Source organism: Porites lutea, chromosome 8 (genome assembly GCF_958299795.1).
Source record: "Porites lutea chromosome 8, jaPorLute2.1, whole genome shotgun sequence".
Taxonomy (NCBI): domain Eukaryota; kingdom Metazoa; phylum Cnidaria; class Anthozoa; order Scleractinia; family Poritidae; genus Porites; species Porites lutea.
In genome coordinates, this window is record NC_133208.1 from 11,335,420 (window position 1) to 11,358,924 (window position 23,505).

Consider the following 23,505-nt stretch of genomic DNA (forward strand, 5'->3'; position numbering starts at 1 on the left):
CAGCTTATTTTTAATCTGAATTATCTGTTTAAAATTATTTGAGTGGAGAGCCTGTACAGCGGCGCAGTGAAGGATCCAGAAGTGGCCATCGTTTTGCTACCTATTCGGCGGTTCGCCATACATCGTATCTGTTAGTAGCCAGTCTCCCAATTTTTATCCATGGGGACCCTTTAGAAACGGGAAAGAAACTGGGCCGAGTAGAGACTTCTGTGATCGTTACTGGGAACGCACCTACCCAAGGGGGGGTGGGGGGGGGGCGGGGGTACTGCCATATATGGGCTATATAGGTATGTGCCGCTGTGAAGGGTATGGTTTTCAAGCAGTTTACGGCTAGGATAGGGCTGATAGCGTTTGGGTCTATAATAGGGTACCATTTTTCGGGAAACTGATCAGCTGGTTGAAGATTTTATCTAGACTTAGGAAACAGCTACTCTAGGATAGGGGGAATTTGGGCAGTTTACTCTAGTATAGGGTAACAAAATTTAGCTGAACTAGTTCTGGTATAGGTTAAGGGTACCAGGGTCCCAGCGGCACATCCCCACCCAGAAATTCCTTAAGTTCCGCCCCCCCCCGGACACACACCTGTCAGCTATCGGCTAATTTTTTTCCTTGTCCCCAGTAACAGTCCCAGAAGTCTTTATTCGGCATAGTTTCCCTCTCGTTTTTGGCGCGGATTTCAGTGGCGCCCAACGATCGAATCAGTTTCCAAATACGGCTCGTTTAAGTGTCTCCAATGGTTTTCTCTCTATGCCAAAAAAAGTGGCTGTTTGGTGAATTTGAATCTGCCCTAAAAGCTACCTATCTGTTTAGATGACTTAAGGGAACTTTGGTCGACTCGAAAGTTTTAGGTGACTTTTTAGTTTTTCGTCTCATCTGAAACTTGTTAGCTACCCTGATGGTTACAGTTAAAAAATTCAAGGACATGTGGTAACCGTACCTTCATCAGCGGATTCTAGGGGAGGTTTTTTCTTTAACCGAAATTTTCAGGTGACCTCTTTTAGCAATAATGGCCATATCACGGTAATAAAATGTGAAAACACAACTTCTGAAAATCTTAGGTAAGACGGTAGGTAAGTATTATAGTAGAAAATTAACTCCGAATATCTTATAGTCTTAGAAATTTTTGGGCAATATATATGCTCTTACTGTGTAACAGTTATCATTCACCAGAGAAAAGTCGATGGGTGCCCCTGGGATTTGACTTGCTTGATTAGATTCAGATTGTGTTTCTTATCGGCCGAATCAGGTGAAGTAATCAACTCTTTTTGGACATAGGACAGCCAAAGCGTGTTCTCGTGTGGCAAAATCAGAAAAAGTGTCTGAGTATTTTGGTCCGAAAAATAATTCGAAAGTAGCTTAACCGGAGTTACAATGGAAATTGCACTCTTAACGAGGTTGATTTTGTCATTAAAGTTATTTTCCGAAGGCGAAACTCGAAACTCGACATGTTTTGACTCAGTTTTAACCACAGGCAGCCCAGACGTAGTATGTGTCACTGAATGAATATATTAATATTCACATGGACAAATTAATGCGATGAGTCGTCGAAACTCCCATGAACTAAAATAGTCCAAAAGTCAAAATATAACAAAACAAAGCTAAGATACCTTCAACTGAACGTATCCTTGTCTTTCCTGGCCGGTTTAAGTGGCATTTAATTTTGTTGAGTTTTGCAATTGTAGGTACTATCTACTAAAGAAGAATTAAGGGCTGGCTACAAAACAAACAGGCCATCTCCACACGCCTTCACACGAAGCGCTATAAATTCGAGAATAATCGACGAATCCCCTCCAAATTGCCATCGGCTAATCTGCAGGTAACGTGTGCTCCTGCTTCTTGCTCGCTGGCTCCACAAAACCCATCGCAACTGCACAATAATTGCTCGCTCATCAACAACCACTCTTGACCTTTACGCTTCGATATGACCGCAAACTACCAGGTATAATACGCGACTTGACTAGTCAAGCTTAGCGACCGCGTTCGCGCAACAATGCAGCACTTGCTATGGGAGGGATGGTACTATTGCTTCTAGGTCAATCGACACTAACCGAAGGTTCGCTGCGTTAGTTTTGACCAGCAAACAAAAGGCGATCGCGCGACCGTCCGTAAGTTTTCAACAGGGCGGCCCTGGTTTTCAAGTTCGAACTCTTCTAACGTTCGCTGTCACAGCTGCTGTCACATTGTTCGTCCAGCCGCTTGCATAGGTTCTTGACTCTACTAGACCTATTTGCTTAGATTAATTAAATAAACAGTTCTTTCCAGAACAACGTCTTGCTCCACAATATGTTGTCCAAACTGGTGAAGGAGGACGAGAATTTTCCGCCCAGGAAAAAGGCAAAATCTGGCCTCGGCTATGCAGCTGAATAAAAGATACAGCTGAAGATATCGTAAAGTAAAATTTATGTGCGCGATATCTTTTTTTATTATTATTATTATCATTCTCAAAACTCAGGGGCACCCAACGATGATTTCCCCCTAAATGCACTGAAAACACATTTAAGGCTGTCCAGAGTACTTTCGATCTAAAAATGCATTCTAAACAGCGCTTACATAAATTTAGTCAGGGGGGCTAAAAGCGAAGCTAACGATTTATAGTTTGCTCATACTAAATATAAAATATATCGTGTAATGCTAAGCGGAGAAGGCAACGAGACAGGGGCACCCAACGACTGTTTCCTCAAATACTTTGAAAACACTTTTGTAGCCATTCATAAAGTATTTTTAGCTCTATAGAAATGTATTCTAAGTGGCGCTATAAAATTTGTATCTCAGTGTTCGGCTATTCTAGAGGAACTTGAGTCTTTTCGAAATTACGAGGAATTCAGAATTATTTTCCCGAAAATTTTAGATGAAATTTAACGTATTACGAAGGAGATAATTTTTCAGATTCCTTCTTTCATCACATTTTTGAATCCGAGAATTTTAGGATTCCTTTTTACTCTCTACGAAAAATAGCCTAACCCGGTGAGTGAAATGTGAAAAATTAAACGTTGGACGCCCTTGACCAGAACTATGAAAAACAACAATAGGTCTAATTGCAACACACTTCTTGTACATTTCCTTGCCGTTGATTTGCATGACTGCAACGTGAAACGTCCAGAAAACTTCCTGGTTTTCACTTTTTATGGAGGAAATGTGGTACATGATCTTGTTCACTTTTTCCACTGCCGCTCATTTTTTTTAGCTCCGCTATAAAATTCGTATCTGTTCGGTGAATTGGATCTTTTTAAAAATTACAAGGGCTTCAATACTATTTTCCCGATTGATTGACCTAGAAGCAATAGTACCATCCCTCCCATAGCAAGTGCTGCATTGTTGCGCGAACGCGGTCGCTAAGCTTGAATATTCACGTCGCGTATTATACCTGGTAGTTTGCGGTCACATCGAAGCGTAAAGGTCAACAGTGGTTGTTGATTAGCGAGCAATTATTGTGCAGTTGCGATGGGTTTTGTAAAGCCAGCGAGCAAGAAGCAGGAGCACACGTTACCTGCAGATTAGCCGATGGCAATTTGGAGGGGATTCGTCGATTATTCTCGAATGGCGTGTGGAGATGGCCCTTTTGTTTTGTAGCCAGCCTTTAATTCTTCTTTAGTAGATAGTACCTACAATTGCAAAACTCAACAAAATGCCACTTAAACTGGCCAGGAAAGACAAGGATACGTTCAGTTGAAGGTATGTTAGCTTTGTTTTGTTATATTTTGACTTTTGGACTGTTTTAGTTCATGGGAGTTTCGACGACTCATCGCATTAATTTGTCCATGTGTTAATATTTTCTGTTATTCATTCGGTGACACATACTACGTCTGGGCCGCCTGTGTTTTAACCTGCTAAGGCGTTCACGTAACGACTGCGCAAAGAAAAGTGAGCAGGAAAAATTGAAACATAGTCAAGTAAATTTAGCAATTCCACAAGTAAAAGTTTCTTGGATTCCGGAATCCGAATTACCTTATATGGGGCGAAACCAGAGGTGGCAGCAATCCTATCCTCTATTTTCAATCTACGGTTTGCGATCCCATAACAACAGCAGGAGCGTAGCGTGCATATACGCACATACGCCCATGCGCACAGCCGAAATCTGGAAATTTCCTTTCCCTGAAAATATTTTTATCATCAAATCGGGATGACTGATAATTTTTCTTATTATATTGGTGTCTTTGTTTGAGTATTTCTTATACCTTTTATTACTCCGTAACGCTAGAGATGGGTAAAGTAAACATCTAACTCCTACATTTTCCTCCATATTTATTTACTGAAACTATCCCCTGAAAAAACGCAAGAAATGGCATTTCCGAGACCCTAAACTTGAAAATTTTCTGCGGGAGCATGTGCCAACCCGCCTAGTTTAGAGCGCTTCTGTACTCTAACTTTTCTTTCCGTACGTACACTTACTGAAATGATGAAATCGTAGCCTCTGAATGCGTGACGAACTAACCCCAAAGGACGTCTGCGGGGAGGCTAATGAAATCGTTGAATTGCTTTATCAATATACAATTTCATTTCAACTTGCTTTGATTTTCGGGGCCCGTTTTTTTGCGAAGTAGCTTAATAATATTGTCCTTGATGAAATTTTAGTTCAATCTTCTTCTTAAATAATTTGTATAATTCCCCTACATTTTTTTAGCCTGAGTATCAGGCCTTCCTAAGGGGCTAGGGGAGAGGACATTTTAGATGGACATCTTTCCCCTTTTCCCCAGAAACGCCTGATACTCAGGCTAACATTTTTTACCCTTCTGAACCGTGACACCGGAAACTGAAACTGGGAACTACATGATGTGGGTTTCTAAAAATACGTACAATGATGTCATGTATTTGGTGATGATGCAATTCAGCTGTAAACATTCTCGACAATATAAATAGGCGATTTCTTGCACCTTTGTCCATTCTCTACTGGCAAACAGAAAACATAGTTAACATGAACATCTCCCGACGAGAAAAGCAATGCACACCTAGCCAGAATGGGGATAGCAGTGAGAAATGGCGATGGAAACAATACGACAACAACTTCTACACGAACATTGTCACGTAATCAAACGTTGTTTACACGAGAAAACAGCATAGAAGATCCTTTACTGGAACACGCTCAGACTTACGTAGGGGAAAACTTCGTCGTTAGACATGGAAATCCGTTTAATCTCCGCCGTAAAGTTTGCTCGAAAACTAATTCTGGAGTCGTTTTCACAGAATTTAAACAGCTGAAACCTGTATCGAAAATGTCATTGTCGACTGGAGCTAAGCGTATGTTTACTTGCCAGAACGCTGGCGGCAGCTCAGAGAAAAGCGAAATTCTTAGTTTTGAATTACTTCAGAGATGTTTTGGGGCTGATCTTCAGAAAACAGAAATGGAAGTACAGTATTTTCCCGAAGGAGGCCCAATCACTGATTACACATGTACAATGTTTAGCACGAAACTAGGGGTCTCTGTCACGCGAGCTATGAACTATCACGGTGATTTTACAGTTGAAGATGCTGGTAAATTATTAAATAAAAAATTAAGAGGAGTTATAACTTCCACGAGAAATACCATGGAAAAATGGAGCAAGCAGATTTTGCATGTGTGGGCTACTTCACTTGCAGAGTCTGTTCTGATCGCAGAAGCTTACTATCAGCTTCCAAGGAATTTGAAGTCGAACACTGTTGTCCTGGTGACCGTTACAGAAAACAATGAAGTATTTACGAACTAAAGGCCATAGTGTATTAAAAGACGTATCGGACTTTTTTCAGAATAAAGTTAACTAGCTTGTATGAAAATTAATTAATTTGAGATAAAAAAAATTCAGCAGATAACAACTTTATCCTTTAGGTAGTAGATCAGAAGAGAAGCTGGTAAATGGCAGCATTGATAAACACTCTGTAAAAAATTGTAAATATTTGAAAATCTACTTAACAAATAAAAAGTGAACAAAATTAATGCTACACAAGGTGAGTGCCTTCAGATTTGGCTACAGTCCTTGGGAATAAAAAATTATTTAATCACAATAAAAATAAACAAAGTTATGCAGAAATAAAACCATAAAGACTATGAGGAGTACTTAATTTTGCTCTCCTGTCTGTGTCACCTTCCCTGCACCTCCCTGCAATAATATTCTTCACTCACTGCATGACTCCTGACAAAAGACATACCTGTACATACATACGTATAAGATTTTACTTAACCCAATTTTAATAGAGCATGTAACAATAAATTGCTAAATAGCTACAAGTAAACAAAAGAAAACAATGAAATTAAAGTGGAATACTGTGTATTAGTCAACCATCCATTTTATCATGGGTTAAGGAAAATCACCCTACTTGTTAGAATTTGTTTTGATAGGAAAGGGTATAATCTTGTACTATGTATAACATTCATGATGCTTGTATCTGAATGAAAAATTATTGTTTTTTTTTAAACAATACTTTTGATACTTTTCACTCTAACCTGGTCTGAGCTTGCACTTCACTGAAAAGTTAGCAGAAAAGCTGTTGCTATAGCTAAGTAAGATAACTTGATTCGTTTTCGTGGTTATACTTGCACTCTTCCATACTAATCCATACACTGTAATAATATTATTTACATAAATGACAAAGCTACGTCCATGATGAAATATGATTACACAAGTTATGAGTTTGCTGGCTCAAAACATAACCTTATCACAGTACTGTTCTTTCACAAAGAAGTGACAAAAAAACATAACAGTTATGGTATTTTGATATTTTACTCTTTCCTGTGCAGTCTACATGTCATCGTAGCATTCATAAATACTGTTACAGGGTTCATACTCTTTTAAACTCTTCAAATTCCATGACTTTTTCCATGACCTTAGGTCTAGCAGTCACTTTCTAAAATTTTTAAATCTTCCCTTGTTTCAGGGTATTTTTGAACCTAACTTAGTTCAACTTGACATAAACTCTGGTGTCCACCAAAGTGACAAGTGAAAGTGTGTTTCCTTTCTGCTGTTTAATATCTCGCCTCTATTTCACATAGTCCTTGCTTTATGATCCACAGCTTACAATCTACCAAATTTCCATGAATTTCCAAGACCTACCATTAAATTTCATTGACGTTGGCAATTCCCAGGCCTGGAAAATGAAATTCTCAAATTTAATGACTTTCCAGCTTCCTTCATAACCTCTCTGAACTCTGATACCCTTTTGAACATACTTCATTCAGTCCTCTTCAAATTCAAAAGAGAGAGAAACAGAAATACCAATATTGTCATTCAATAATAATTTTTAATATGATAAATGTGATACAATAATAATATTAAGATGTGTGGAAGTATGACACAGGACAACTGAAAACTGATATGAGTCTGGTAAACATCACGAATAGAAAATACCCATTTACATCTGAAATAGCAGCTATCCTAGACATGCAAGTGAGAGGGATGGGGACAAGTTTGAATGCTTTGGAAATTTTGAGGGTGGTCTCTGAGGTTAAGGGGGGGGGGGGGGGGTGGGTTGTTTGGAGGTATTTTCTGGGATAGATGCCACTGAAGAATACCAGCATCTATTTCTGGTAGAAGAAAATCGCACAAACTCTTGGTAGCACAAATATGGAAGTACTGTAACCTCCTACTCGAGGGTTGTAACCTCAGTTGTTTACCACTTACAAAAAGTTTCCTGAAAATTCGGTTGGAAATTATAGTAAATGGAACACAACTTTTTGAGTCGTTCCAGCGAAAAATCTCCAGGAGCAACAGAACATCTTAAAGGGAAGTCCTGTTTTTCCGGACAGAATGTTCCAAATGGAAACTAGTGTTCTATTTCTTTGAAGCCAACTTTGATACCAGTTTCAGGCCTTCGCTGCCAGTTTTCAGTAAATGGAACTGATTTGTACAAAAGGTAAATGCGATTCCGGGAAGAAATTTGCCACTCCTGAATTTTGCTTACCATTTACCCAAGTCATAAACCAACTGACTTGCCCAGGTAAATGGTAGACAGCCTACATGTCTTTTGGATTTATAACTTTTCCCAACGTAGTGGTCTCTTAAAGTAAACTTGTTCACTCTCAGGTTGAGAAACTTTTCTCCGCCTGTTAGTTGTTGTTGTTGGCTTGATGATAGCAAATACTCCAAAATGATCACTGGGTAAAATACCAGATTTGGTAAGTTTATTACCGACAACTTTCATTTTTTTAACTTCAAAGTCTGAAAATTTGCAAAGAATGCGATCAAGACGTCCTTTACTAGTTCCATTTCTTTTTCTAACGGAAGCAAAAGGAGAAGTGTTTTGTGAAATAGTGTATCCACTGCTGTGAGTATTTCCAGGGAGAGAAAGCCAAGCGTCAAACCATGGCGACGGTAGCACAACCTCCCCATCAACTTCATCCACAATGTTCAAATCACCCATGAAGCAAACATTTTTGTAAGGGTTAAGGATTTGAAGTGCTTCTTTTAACTGTTCTTCTCGAATCCTAGATCTTGGTACATCGTGTGACAAGTGCGTACCTGCAACTACTAATTTAGTTTTGATCGATGGAACGACATCATCAAATTCTCCAGCTACAAATGCACGGCGATATTTACCGAAACTGTTATACGCGTGCTGTTGCCAGTCGTTCACAACATACCTACTTAAAATAACTGCACAGCTTTTCCCCACCTCGATGCGCTTCAGTGTGTCAGCTTTCGGTGGAATTAAGTAATATCGAGAAAACCAGCCTTGCTTTTCCAAAAGTAGAAGATTGTTTTGAGCAACTTCTTGAAATATAAGGAAATCTGGATCGAGATCTTGAACTAACTCTCCCACTGCTTCCATCCTTTCTTGCATCTTTTCGCTTGAATACCAAATGTTTAGAGTCAGCATGCTAATTTCACCAGATCTATTTCTAGACCCACCACCAAAACGAACATTAAGAAAAGCACGGAAAACAAAAATAGCAATTATTATCAATGTAAGTAGCAGCAAAGGTCGTCGACAAATTGTCACTTGAATTCTTGCCGCCGCCATCTTGTGCTGGCCGCCACAGGCTATCCAATCTGATTCATTATGTGCAAGTCACGCTAGGTCACGCGACATACCGTAAAATTCTTCAATAAAAGAGTACAGGGTTGATACAACATTAACTCGCCTAACAAGGCAGTAATAGAGAGAAAGGTAGGACAGAATCTCCAGCTTGCTTATCAAGCTTGCACTTCCATTATTTTTCATGTACTGTAACATGAACCTATTACCTGTGTAAAGAGACAGTAGTTATTACGTTACATATATGATCTTGGTGCATCTAATGAAAAATAAACGAAGATCTGATTGGTTGGATCAGGTTGTATCTCAAGGGCGTCTGGCAATGACTTTTGTATTACGTATCCCAAAAATAAGCCCAAACTGTAAATACGCTGTGTCACAGGGTCAGTGTGGGAGATGAAGGCAGCGGGGTGATAGGCTCCTGACTGTAACAGGAGCCTACTGGGCTCCTGACTGTAAGTAATGCAAACACCTGTATTTTGCTGCACTCACAAACTAATGCCTTGAGATCAACTTTCTGCAATCTGTTTAAGTAAACCTCACATCTGGACAGCATGCTTCACTCTGTCAAAAGAGAAACAGCTTCTTCCAAGGACAAATTTTTCCTTTGTCAGCGGGGTGGGGCATTTACTTGTATTTTCACACGCCGACCAGGATGCTCATCCATACAAGGTCAAATGAAATATGCGGAATAAAAGCCAGTTATCCCCCGCCAGTAACAGAAGCTTGGCAAGATAAATAAAGTTTTTGGCGATCCTTTTTTATTCAATAATACGTGTTCATTTCATGACTACCGTATCTCTCTTCCAAGGGCAGGGTCCAAACCAGGTTCCAGGATTGCCCTTTGGAGGGGATGCACCACTGAAGAATGGTGTAACTGTTCATGACTGGTGACGTAAAAAACTTTAAAAGCGAATACGAAGAAAAAGGCTTTTGACTAAGCAATAACATAATGTGAACTGCTGAGAATACTTATCAAACGATACAGCAGATTTTGTACAACAGTATTTTTAGCGGACCTCCACGCGCGCGAGCGATCGTAGCCCCACACCTTAGAAAATGTGGTAATCTACCCATCCGAGAAATTTTGGTAATCAGGTGACCGTACGCCCGACCGACCGTCCGCACCACAGGCATACGAATGTAAAATAACTCAATCAACAGGTATGACAACCCAAAAGGTTATTTTCCAAAAGGTTATTTTTGATCGATAACAATCAATACCTTTCTTCCGTGACTTCGAATTCTATCGATTTCGCATATCAATCAATATAATGATCGACGGATGAAATCGATTAATTTCCGATACCGATTTCTATCGATTGACTACGCCTATGTGTCAAGGAAATAAAATGAAATAAAACTCGTCCGAAACTCGGACGATCGTAAGTGGGAACGTGGCATTTTTCTCAAGAATATTATCGGGAAAATAGTTACACCGTCAAGATCTCCATCAAAGCACATCAATTAAGGCAATGAAGGTCAAAAGTCAGACTTCATTTCTATAAGTACCGGCGATCCCTCTTCTTTTGTATCCTTTTCTCCGTGTTCCGCATTGCCAGAGGCAATGAGGCAAGAGAAGAAGACAGAAAACTAGACAGACGGCGTGATTTTACGAGCGCACACTACAAGCTTTTAAATTTCTTCTAGAGGGATTTCAACCAATGAGCTGGATGAGAAATGCAATGAGACTTGAGAAACCTAATATGCAATTTGACAATCGCTGGACCTGACGCCCGAAGAAGATAATTAATGTTTAGCATAATAGTTAGCTTTGGACATAGGCGTACGGGCCGAGGGGCCGGGACGGTAGCCCCGCTCCAAGGATTCGAAAATTTTGAAATTTTTCGGGCAAAACGCTCAGGATTCGGGCAACAGCGGTTAAAACAAAAGAAAAAAAACAACTGTCATTCTCAAACGTCAGGCTAGATGGACACATGCCAAATCAGGATGTGTTGTGTCAATCAAGTGTTAACAGATGATGGAAACTTGTCGATTACATTCATTCATTCTTTCCCGCGATGTCCATCGTGAGTTGGAATCTTTGAGGAGGGCTTCGCCTTAGTCACGATGTGGAAACTGTGCTAAACTGATTGCTAAATTCGATTTCTCATTTCGCGATGCTCCTGTGCTCCTAGGAAAACCCTCAACGCCCTTACAATCGTTAGTCGGAGAAAACCAAAACGTCAGTGCTGCTCCTCCGCTACCGAAACCAGAGGATTACTATCATGTCAACACCTTTTTCACCTCTCTAGAAAAGATCCTGGCCGAAATTCAGAATCGATTCAGTGGAAATGACCAAGACGTTCTTTGCGCGTTGGGTGATATCATCCTTAGTTATTCATCTACCAGTCATAGCTTTGACCTCTTTGCCAAGGAGCTACAGCCAGTAAACACCCGCATATAAGAACAAATGCATTAAGAACATCAGGCTGAAATTTGGCCCATAAAACACCATATATATAAGAACCAGTTCAGCCTGGCAAATAAAACATGTTCTTATATAATGAGGGGGGAGGGTGTTGGAACAAGAAAGCAATGTAACTATAATGGTTGCTACTAGAAAATTACACAACTACAACAGTTGCCCGGGCTTCTTTAGGATTTTATGCTCTAGAGGATCATGTTATGCTGCAACTAGCTGAAGGATATAAATGTCAAATGCATGTAATAAACTATCTGAATTTATTATTACTTTTTATCCATGAAACAAAGTTTAAGAACATATAAAGAACATCTTCAAGCTGATTTCTCACTAAGCACCAGATAAATAAGAACTAGATCAGCCTGAACCCGAAATCATATGTTCTTATATTGGGGGTGTTTACTGTACTCCAAGCAGACAAAGGCCTGTTCAGTCAATTCAAGACAACACACGTAGAGAAAACAACAAAAACAGCTGAAAAAGTAATTGAAGTATTGCACGAAAACAACCTTTTGGAAATGACCCGGGGTTCTCCAAGGTCGCATCGATTGTGGCCGTCATCTCTGCAACATCATACCCAGCGGAGCGCTTATTAAGTGATTGTGAACAGTATGGACAGGATACTAATTATTAAAATTTTCGGACTACGCCAAAGGAGAAATAACCTGTTTTTGACAAGTTTCTGATTTTACTACATCGAGTAGACTGTCAATAGTGATGATGGAGTACGCAAAGTTTCAAAATAACTACTTCTGGAATTAGAACTCTTTCTCTAAGTGTGAGAATTGTAAAGGTCTTTCCTTTTCATAGAATACAAGTGCTTTTTTTATTCCGATTGTAAAACTCAGGCATTCGGGCACTGTGTAATTTTTTGGGGCAAAAGGGTCACCGACCCCTAAGTCCATAGTTGCCCATACGCCTATGGATTTGGATATACAAGCAGTTAAGTTCCAAATTTGTAGAGCTGCGTGGCCAGTTTTAACTTGTCACTTGGCAGGTTTGGATTAATTGTTGAAAATTTAGGATATAAGATGATTTTAGAATTTAAGGTCCTCTCTCGATAGGTCCAAACTGGTATTGATCCCGGGATTTTGTCTCTGATCCCTACATGATCTCATAGCTTTGATGCCCAGTTTTGGGATTCTGATCCCTGATCCCACATACCTCGTTACTACCCTGTCTCTGCAGTCTCTCTGAGCCTTACTGTGAAAAACAACATTCACTAACGCACCTACCACCACTGGGATTATTCAAGTCTTCATCTGCCACATTCTGGTGATTCTTAGGAATTGAGCCAAGGGCACCAATCACCACAGAAACTACTGCTGTCTCCAATTTCCATGCTCTAGCAAATCCTTTCACTTATCATTATTATTATTATTATTATTATTATTATTATTATTGATGTTGTTGTTGTTGTCTCTTCTGTCACAGGAGCAAACATTGCACCTGGAGCATCAGTCATTCAAGTCAATCATTCTTCTTCTTCTTATTATTATTATTCATTAATTATCATCATCAATAATATTATAATTCAATCATTCTTAATAATAATAATATTATTATTATTATTATTATTATTATTATTATTATAAAATGATCATCATTAGAGGAGTCATGTCCATGGAACCGTTTTGCGGCCTTCCAGGAATTGTACAGAAAACTGAGGAAAAGGGAACTAATTTCAAATTGAATTTGTTGTTTGATGATAATACTAGCACCTCTTGAGAGATCTTGGGATTTGTTCCAGTTTTACAAACCAGTGTTAGAAATTTTGATCAAAATTCTAAAAAGCCACACAACCCAGATGTGCCCAACCTCTGTTTCCAAGGGGTTTAACACTGACAGGTTCATTATGCAACAAAACCGGCAAGCCATTATTAAACATCTGTCTTACTAACAAAGAGGAAGGGAGAGTATCAATCAACAGCAAAATGCTAATAATTAATGTTCAATGCTTTTAATAATATTGTTAGAAGTAAAAGGGTTAATAAATATTTAGTTTTTAAAATCTAAATGACTGTACAACCATTAGCGTGAATAATATTGTGATCAAAATTAATAATTATGATTCTAACATGTGATGATAAAAAGGATTCACATTCATTGTGCATGTGGCACAGGGGAACTCCTTTGTTAAAAATGGCTCATACCTACAGCAAAGAACCAAAAAACCAACTTTGAATAATGAGAAATTTTAAGTTAAGTGAAACCATAGTTCAACAATGCTTATGTAAATTCTGGAGTGGGGGCATGGTAAAGGGAGGGGGGGGGGGGGGGTTTGGGAGGAAGACTGCTGTGTCAAATATTATAGACTAGTCTATGTCATGCATTTGGTATGGCCACTGTGAAGGTTATGGTTTTCAACCACATTACAGTCTAGAGGTAACAGAGTTTATTCTTATAAAGTGTGGCATTCTGGGATTTCCAGAATTCAGAAGATGAAGTCACACAATATTATCTTACAGGTAAGTGTGGCAAATGGGGTGTAATAAATCATTCTTAAGACCCTTATAAATTTATAATTAACTTAAAAGAGCTCCCTTACCAAAAATTCACAGCAACATTTCTTTGTTCTTGTTTACTAGGATATGATTGGACCTCGTGCCACCAAAATGAGGGCATAAAGAGAACATCACCTTCATTTATTGTACAGTTCAAGGCTCTGGCCTCTTTAAACTTTGGAAATCTGTCATAATTAGGTTTAAGAATATCGACAGGAGACATGACCATGGATGTACTTTCCAAAAGTTTTTTGCGGCGGAACTTCTTGGTGACTGGATTGTAGTCAAGGGAAGCTTCCTGAATGTGCGCTTCATAGAGTTTTGTGTTTTCATGTGGCTCATAAATGAACAGTTCTTTCTTCCCACTGATCTAAAAAAATTTAAAAAAATATTCAATCCTTGACTATGGCAGAGCCCAAATGGAGGTGAGTCAATTGTCACCTCAGTGAGGATGATTAATTGTGATAATGACACAAGCATTGTAATGAGAGCATTGTGCTCGTCAAGTGTTAGTCAGTTTATTTTAGTTGAACTGCTGTCAAGATCATTTCGATGCATACCTAGTTTATTTAGAGATGTCTCCTGCACAAAAATGCAGTGCGGTTAATTCTATGGCTTCTAAAATTCATCAATTAGCATTTTATTGACATTAATTTTGTTGAATTTTGTTCACTACTATTTTTGTTGTTGAGGTGTATTTTAATTTTAATTACTTTCATTTAACCACCAACCACCTTTCAGTTTGTGTTTGGGTGTTGGGAGTTGTATTGTCAAATCCTAGTTTTGTACTTGGGGGGGGGGGGGGGGTACTCCTATACATAACCTATACGGGTATGTGACGCCCAACGGGGTCGTGATTTTGAAGCTCCTGATTTAGAACGGGGTATCCATTTCAGAGGCGTTTTCTAGAACGGGGTATAAAAAATTGTGGATCACAGCTTTATCTTTTGCTTAAAATTTTTGCTGATTATGAAGAAGCATTTTTATGATGTATAAGTCAAACAAATAAAGAAATGTCTTTTTAAAAAACCAGGGCTATTTCAATTTACAAACTTTCTAGAACGGAGTATAAAAAATTGGCCCATTTCTAGAAAGGGGTATCAGTTTTAGGGCGAATTCTAGAACGGGGTATAAAAAATTGGCCCATTTCTAAGCTATTTCTAGAACAGGATATCAATTTTAGGGGAAATTTTTTTAGAACGGGGTGTCAAGTTGGAGTCCCGAGCGGCACATACCCACCCAAAAATTACCCAAGTGCCCCCCCCCAGGAGGACTCGGCATATGAAAGGGGTGGGAATGCTTGTTGTCTCGCTTATGGGTGTAAATTTCAGATTTTGGTCTCACTTAGGGTGTTCTGGACAAAACGCCATCGTATTAAAATATTGGCCGTGAAGGTCTCGTTTAGGGTTGCACGCAAAAAAATATAAAAAGACATATTTGATATGTATATCTTTTTGGTCTCTTTTAGGGGTCAAAAAAAGCTTGGGCCACGCCCAGGTCGGTCTCCTTTAGGGCTTTAATTCAAAATTTCTGACGAGCATCCCCATGCCTTTAATATGTGGAGTACCCCCCCCCCCCCCCCCCCCGGGTTTTGTATCTCAGCTTTTCAATCTGACAATAAACTCCTTTGTCTCCAAACTCGTGGTTTGTGGTTAAATGGTAAACAATTCTAAGGCTTGCCTACAAACATGATTTGTTTCTCATTTGTGTGGTATATGTGTGTATACGCATATTAATGAAAACAGATAAAAGAATGCTGTTTGACGTGTTTGCCATAATTAGACCATAAGAATTGAAAAGAAAATTGTTTGACTCAGAGCCTGAAAGTTGTCAGAATTGACTGCATTTGTACTCACCTGACAAAGAAAATTATCAAAAGGATCAAAATGCAGCTTGCCTAAGGTATTACCATTACTGAGCCAAATGTTGAGGTGTCTCCTCTTTAATTCACCAGTAACAAAAGGCATTTCTTTGATGTCTAGCTCAAGTTCTGGTAAGAGACTAGGGATTGATGAATACTCTAAATATGCAGAGATGTCACTATTATTTGAAGACTGCAGTATCTCCATGAAGGTGGAGAAAGGAATTTCTCGAAATGCAGGGCGAACAACCACTAAATCTGGAAACTCCAGCTGGGATTTGACAGCATCAGGAAACTTAAATTCCTTAAAATCGTCAAAGTTTTCGGCCTTTTCACATCCTTCATATTCACCATATGGGGCAAAGGCTACTCGAACCATCTTGTTTCCAAATTTCTTGCTAGAAATTCACTAGTCCACTTTTTCATAGCTGGCCAGTTGTTTAAGGTACCTATAGATAGTCAACAAAAGTTAATAAATAAATAATGAAAAAGCAACAGTGTGACAAGACTGGGAACAGCTCAGTTTTCTTTAACCTTTAAACCCTAGGATCAAAATTTGAATTCTCATTTGTTTCCCCCTATTCATTTCCAACAGAAGTACTGGGGAGAAGTTGATAACAAATAAAGCAAAAATTAAATTAAATTCATCTTGTGTGATAATGTCTGTAATTTTCATGACCACTCTGTTTTACAAAGCATTGATATTATAAGGAGAAATTTGATGCTGATCACCCTTAAGGCTTAAAGGGTTAATTTGCAAAGTTGCTTCATGCATAGTCAATGCAGGTGAGCTGGGTGAGTGGTAATAATTAGCTGTGATAAATTAAAACATAAGCCCAAGAAGAAAAAATAAGAGACTCCTGACTTTTTTGTTCTATCTAGGGACAACAAAGCTCTCAAGGTCATTTTGTTAACTAATAAAACAGAGTAACTTGACCGATTTATAAATAGAGCATAAACAATTAACAAATTACACTTCTTAAATCCTGTAAGATCGCCTTTACTTCCTAATTTCTGTTAAGGAAATTACAGCAGTTTTCTCCTGATATGCGATTACCACTAGCTTTGTGGTTAGTTGTGATGCGTGACTAGACTTCCCACTGTCTAGTCAATGGTCTGTAAATACAGTAAAATTGACCAATCTTCTGTTCTATTTCTGAAATGATGGATGGGATGGTTTGCTACAAAAGAGTCTGCAGTCGGTCTTTTTTGGTCTCATTTTACAGTCAAGGCAGGTCAAGCGAACCCCACAAGATTCTTTTAATGAACTGAGTTTTTGATAAAATATGAATCTGCTGGTTGTTCCCGTAACTGGTGCGTAATGTGCAGTGAATATTTTATGAGAACTTCTCTGTGTTTGGTCAGATAGTTGAAAATCTTTGAGTGGATGAAATTGCTTCGAAGGTCTACATCTACATCCATGCAGGGAAACTGAACTGGTAGAAATTTCATAACTGCCTCGTGTGTGAATTCAAGGCTGACACTACGCATACATTACAAGAATGCAGAGATGAATCTGAAATCTACAACTACCAATGGATTCAGCTTTTGAACAATAAATTCAATAATGGAATCTTGTGGGTTACACTTGACCTAGCTTGACTGTGATCCCTTATTGTCATAATGCATCTTTACTTGTGTTATTGTTTGCAATCAAACTGGTTATGACAATGGTAAGAAATGAATGGATTTTATGAGAAAAGACTGCAAGAAGTCTACAGAGTGATTTGTTGGCCCAGCATAACCGCCAATTTACCCAGGGGCGGATCTAGGGGGAGGGTGCAGGAGGTGCGCACCCCCCCTCCTGAGATGACCTGCGGTTTTCTTATACAACTGGTATTCTGCAAAAAAAAAAAAAAAAAACTATGTGCTTTATTGGTGTTGAAGTAGAGCAAGAGATGCTTGCACCCCCTCCTAAAAGAAATCCTGGATCCGCCCCTGTTACCTGAACATTGTACAACTTATCAAACTAATTTCTCTATCCAGATGGGTAGCCTGTGATAAAAAAAAGCACCAAATGCAGACATCTCACTCATGAAATCTCCTCAGCAAAGGGTAGTGAGGTGATCAATTGACAGGCAATATTTCTGGCAGTTTTTCTTTTGTATCTGTTTTTTGATAAATATGCTGCAAAGTCATCCTACCTGTAATAATAACTGGCTTTGATCTCAAAAAATACTCCTGAAAAAATTGATCTTTAGATGGCATTGGAATCCTCTCACATTTAGAGGCTATGTTAATGGGTCCAGAATTTGAACCCAGCAGACTTGGGTCGTCCTGACTACTCGGAACTCGATATAAATTTTCTAATATTTTTCCTTTTGCAAAGCCAGCGGGCGATAAAATTCCATCCAGCTGCCTGAAGGTTTGACACTTTTTGTTCATAAATGCAAGTAACTCCTGAACAGTTCTTGGTCCTAGATATGGCTGGGCTTTAGGAGGTTTTTCCCAGCTGGGTTTCAAAAGACAAGATCTATCTTCCATTTTGCGCGGAAAAAACGCCAGATCGTCTTGTTCAACCATATCCTGCCCCTTTAATTGTTCCCAGCTAATCAAGCTCACATCTGTTTGTTTTAAAACTCCAATTTTCGCACGATTTTCATTCTTGAAAGCCATAGATAGTTTTCGAAGAATAGAAACGAGGTTATCGTCGTCTTTACTAGGACGCAGTGCAAGTAAAATGCATCTTTCGTTTACAGTTCTTGTGACGTCCGAAAGAGAGTATTCCTCAAGGACTTCTGAATCTGCTGAGGTTGAGTCAGGACGAAAAAAAATACAGAATAAAATGTTTAAAATGAATACCGAAGATTTTGAGCACAATAACCTCGTTGAATCCGCCATCTTGAATTGGCTTGACTGCGGTGGATTGGGAACAAAAGTGCGTGGCGCGCTGTTAGCGGAGGCTGGGCCTGAAGGCCAGTTTGGCGGGGACGCGGGAAAGCGGAAAGAGAGCCGGGGGAAATGCGTCGGGGCAGACGCTTTTATCCCATGGAAATGAAAGAGGAAGCTCAGAATCTTATAAAAACTTGTATGTGCTGAATAACGTCAGGAGCCCATCACCCTGTCATCCTGAGCAGTAGAGAAGTAGCTGCCTTTTAACAAGAATTTGGACTCATTTGCACCAAACAGTGAAACTTCGATTCGCTCTTTTACAGAAATGGCGCCGAAATCACCTCTTTTATGTGTGACCAGAAGCCCTAATCCTGGTGTATGATTTTCATGCCGGCGCAAGAGCTGTCCGGCATAGTGTGAACACTGAATCTGTCGCGGAGCTATAGGTACGTTGGAGGGGTCCCCGTTGTTTACTTTGATTAAATGTTAGAAGGCATGTTGGTTAAAAAATCGAAATTTTTTTAGGGTCTCAGCAGTAAATAATATCTAGTAAACGCTTCTCCTTGTTTGTTTGTTTTTCATATTTTGCATGGTTACCTATGTTTATTCTGCACTGAAACGGTTGCCTTGCAATTGACATCTAAGACGATACAATAAGCGAAATGTAGTTGAATACCTTAGCTTGCAACTGAGAAAGTCGTCGCCCAGAATACTCATTTTTCTTTCCCTAATGTCAGTGTCCACTGCGACCTCAGAGCGGTATTTTTTGACCATTTAAAAAAAAGTTTCCGGAAACTCTGGCTGGAAACTAAATGGAACACGACTTTTTTGGCTGTTTTGTAAGAAATTTTCAGGGAGCAACGGAATATCTTAAAAGCCTTAGTCCTGTTTTTCCGGACAAGAATGGTTCAAACGGAACTGCGAATTCACGTCCCATTTCTTCAAAGCCTTCTTTGACTGAGTTTCAGGTTTTCGAGGCCCAGTTTATCGGTGAAAGGAACCAAGCCGAGAGGAGAATACCTCATTCTCTCTTGATTGAACTGATTTGTACACTATGGTAAACTCGATTCAAGGACGAAATTTGCAATTCCTGAAATTTTTTTCACCGTTTACCCAAACCGTGAACCGACTGGTTTGCCCATGTAAATGGTAAACAACCATGATTTTGCACTATTAGAAGGGTGACAAGCCATACGTGCTATACTGAGAAAACAGCTGATATTTTCCCAGCTCGAGTGTACACAAGCCAGTCATGCAAAAACTGGATACTCGTGGATCTGTTGAACTTGAGAGATACACATGAGTGTAAATAGAAATCTTTATTAAGAATACAAAAAGCCTTTTGTGGATAACTCACTGCTTATACTCATTGAAAGCATCATTTTAAGTCAAACTGGAACGACTGTACTGTAATTCTTTACAGGTCAGCGTTCACGTGGCCTGCTATTATGTCCTCAACCCTCGAAAAACTCCATTAGAAAAAAAGTCGTACAGGTTGGAAAGTTACATTTCGATTCCGCAAAAACTTAAACTACTTGTAGCCTTTTAGAATCCCAACTCCTTTGTATAGTAGTTAAATAATTTATTTATGGTTTTCACGATTATTTGTGAGTTAGCAATCAATTTCACCGGTCCCGTGAAAAGACGACCAGCTTGTTTCGTCGTTGACATTTGATTATTCATATAGGTAGATACTTTAAATCTATCGATAACACCTTCTAGTAAATGGGCCTCATGTTTTTCTGACTGAGTACCCTTGTGAAAACAACAACAACAACAACAACAACAAAAACAGGATAAACAGGTTGACCAAGAAACAACTGAATTGGCCATCAAGGAAACCAGCTGCCGCACTCGTGTTTGTTGATTTGTCTTGATATGTGTTACTATCCGGTGTTCAGCAAAAAACAAGCGGTCAAAAACACGCCCCCGGTCCGGGGATCCAGCACTAAGAGGTTTGGCTTTAATTGTGAAGAGGTGCGGGGGTGTCTATTAAGTCTGGAAAGATCCGGCCACTCCTAAATAATTATAAATCCAGCAGTTTAGATTTGACGAGAAGTACTGTTCTTTGAAGTGCAGTAAGAAACCAATACGAGATTCACATGAAAACGAAATCTATTTTTTTGGGATGAACATTTTTTCATTTCTAATGTTTATAACTTTGGCGCAGGTAAGTTAATACGATTAGTTTGTATAGAGAATTGATGTAAATTAGCCTCAGCTGTTACTATTATTATGGGAAATACGACGGAACAAATATAAGTTCAGTATGGCCTTCCTTTTTTCATGCTTTATATATCGACTGATTCGCCCACAGCAGTAACGAATTACCATACTGTATACGTATAAACTATGTGATAAAAATATGAAACGTTAACGTTCGCTAAGGAATTCTTTAGTGTTCTGATATTCAGTCATTGAAAGGGCGATATCAATGTGTGCTTTGTTGAAACTACTGACTAGGCGTATCAGAGATAAATTAAGGTATTTTTTGAATATGTGTTTTTTTTAATGGCTGTCTAAGTTTATTTCGATTCATGGTAAATTAAATCATGCAATTGATCTGTCGATGAAGATGTCAGTGTTACATATTTGCTCCTGTTAAATCAAACTGTGACACCAGGGTGGTACCTTATTGGTGTAGGGAAAAACGCTAAAATAAAATTCACATGCTAGTGTGCGAGGAGTCCCTTATATGTCTTCAAAGATGTGGAGGGGAGGTGGAGGGGTAGGTCTGAATGGGAACTGGGAACGATTGTGCGAAAGTGAAACTAATACTTGAATAGTTATTTCCGGGATGACATTGCATCATAACTGAACGAAACCTGAATCGTAACTCAAGCCTGTCTTAGGCAGGTGTTTTGTTGTTGCTCTCATCAGTACATGAACATCTGTGAAGAAAAAAATTCTAACTTGCCCACACTTACAAAGGTAAGCCTATGTGAAAAATTTGACAAACGCTTTCGTTATTGAAACACCAATGAAAATTAATTAAGAAGGCTTGGATTTTACATTCCATTAAATGGGTTATCATTAAGGGCTTCGAGGAAAGTAAGGTCTTTCTTTTTCTTGTCGAAAATTGACTGCCTGTGAGTGACTGATTCATCTGAAAAATTTGTTAAAAACAATCGAATCGAAGTCTTGATACGATTTATCTGATTAATCCATCACTCGACTGGAAAACAAAGGGAAAACATCGAAATGTTAACAAGTACGTCGAATGTGTACTGCATGCGTATTTTGAGTCCCAGGCTAGCATTTAAATGCAACCTACTAGTGCGAAAAAGTTATCGCCTCATGTTGCTGTTGATTAATACTAGCGAGTTTATACTATAGCATACTAATGATCATCATTAATTTTTTTTCTATTTTTAGATTTTCGTAATATAGTGTCACATCCTTAATTCCTACTGGCTGCCAAAGTACTGTCGCGCTCTTTTAGACTTATAAGCAGTTAACTGTCGCAGATTGAAGTTAACGTGTGAGATGCCGAAGTTAAAATAGATTACTTCATCTGTAAGACTTGCTTGTAGTGATCCACAGTTCATTCAGCAATGGTAGTCGCTCTTGATCTAGACCCCAAAGAAGTGCTTCGTTCATCGGATGGAAAAGAAAATTTTCAACGCCTCACAAGACTATTGATAGGTGGCGACGCCAGCCTGTTTAGGGAAATTTTTGACGCCTTTTGTCCGCCAAGACAGCTTCTCTCAATACTTAAAATGCCTTCTACATAGACTAATCTACGCGCAGCAAAATTTATCAAACCACAGAGGGACTGTCTAAATCCGTCCCCTGGCGTTTACGGCTAGTCAACAGACTTTGATGTTACCCTGTACCCTTTTGTTCCGGTTGCTGAGGTCAATATGCCGCCTGACCCCTCCTGCCACGGGTTGGGATGCTTTGCCAGACAGTACAGACCACAGTCTAACGGCAGATTTAGTCAGAATAAAATGCTACCGAAACTCGATTTACGGTCATAAACAAGACATGGAGATCTCAAATGAGGAGTTTCAACTGCTTTGGCAAGAGGTTAGTGAAGCCCTTGTACGGCTTGCAAAAAGCATTAGTACTGAGAAGGAAACTCAGTGGAAAGAAGCCATTAATGACTTTCTGAGGGATGCTCTTACAGAAAAGGATAACAGAAATGTTCAAGAATTGGAGAGGTGGTATAAAAATGATATGGATGTAAAAACATACTTTCAAGAACTAAAACTAGGAATGGATCGTTTGGAGAATACGGCACACCCGATTAAAGAGGTACTACAGGAAATCAAAGGAATCTCGCAAGGGATCAAAGACTTGCAAACGGTCCAAGAAGAAAGAGGTCGACAGTTCAGCACCAAGGTTCGCTTCCCGAGAGACAAATCCAGGTCCTTGTCTCACTGTTCTCAGTTAACTGGTGGTAGGTGATCAATTATATTTTCTTACCCTTTAAGTGAGACATTTAGTAGAAACACAAGGACACCTTTCTGGACAATTTCTTCTCTGACTTCGCTGTTGAAAAAAGAAAATGTTTCTCAGTACTCTCTTCTTCTTTCTTTAGAATATACTTTTACTAGTTTTATCTATTTAAAGGAGAAAAAAGGCTCAGTCGGTTCTTATTACCAAGATGATCCATCCAACTAACATATATATAACTAAACTTGATACAATTTATATGGCTGTTGTTTTAGACATTTTTCAACTTCTGAGTCTGCGAAAAAAGGAGAATATTATTTAACAACTTGGTCTCTAAACCTAACAGATAATTTCCTTACAGCCCCATTACGAATGCTTATTGACTGTGAAACCACAGATTCTAACATACGTACGCAAGAAGTTACAAAGATTAATAAAAGTTCACAGGAACCCCAAACAGTGCCGGAGTAAGTGGCGTCGATACCATTTGGTGTCTGCTCAAGTCGATCACAAGGACCACAAGTAGAAATCGATACAAATAA

At 39.1% G+C, this 23,505-nt stretch overlaps 2 protein-coding genes and 2 pseudogenes across 2 annotated transcripts; 2 read left to right on the forward strand and 2 right to left on the reverse strand.

Moving 5' to 3' along the window:
* The first annotated feature begins 4,802 nt into the window (after positions 1 to 4,802).
* Positions 4,803 to 5,840, forward strand: LOC140946060 (AAC-rich mRNA clone AAC4 protein-like). Its single transcript, XM_073395129.1, has one exon. It carries the CDS (start codon positions 4,956 to 4,958, stop codon positions 5,679 to 5,681), a length of 726 nt encoding a protein of 241 aa, XP_073251230.1. The 5' UTR covers positions 4,803 to 4,955; the 3' UTR covers positions 5,682 to 5,840.
* A 2,098-nt stretch (positions 5,841 to 7,938) lies between these two features.
* Positions 7,939 to 8,928, reverse strand: LOC140945191 (uncharacterized). Its single transcript, XM_073394245.1, has one exon. It carries the CDS (start codon positions 8,926 to 8,928, stop codon positions 7,939 to 7,941), a length of 990 nt encoding a protein of 329 aa, XP_073250346.1.
* A 4,380-nt stretch (positions 8,929 to 13,308) lies between these two features.
* Positions 13,309 to 18,780, reverse strand: LOC140946232 (jmjC domain-containing protein E-like; annotated as a pseudogene).
* A 3,164-nt stretch (positions 18,781 to 21,944) lies between these two features.
* Positions 21,945 to 22,975, forward strand: LOC140945192 (E3 ubiquitin-protein ligase DZIP3-like; annotated as a pseudogene).
* Positions 22,976 to 23,505: the final 530 nt, after the last annotated feature.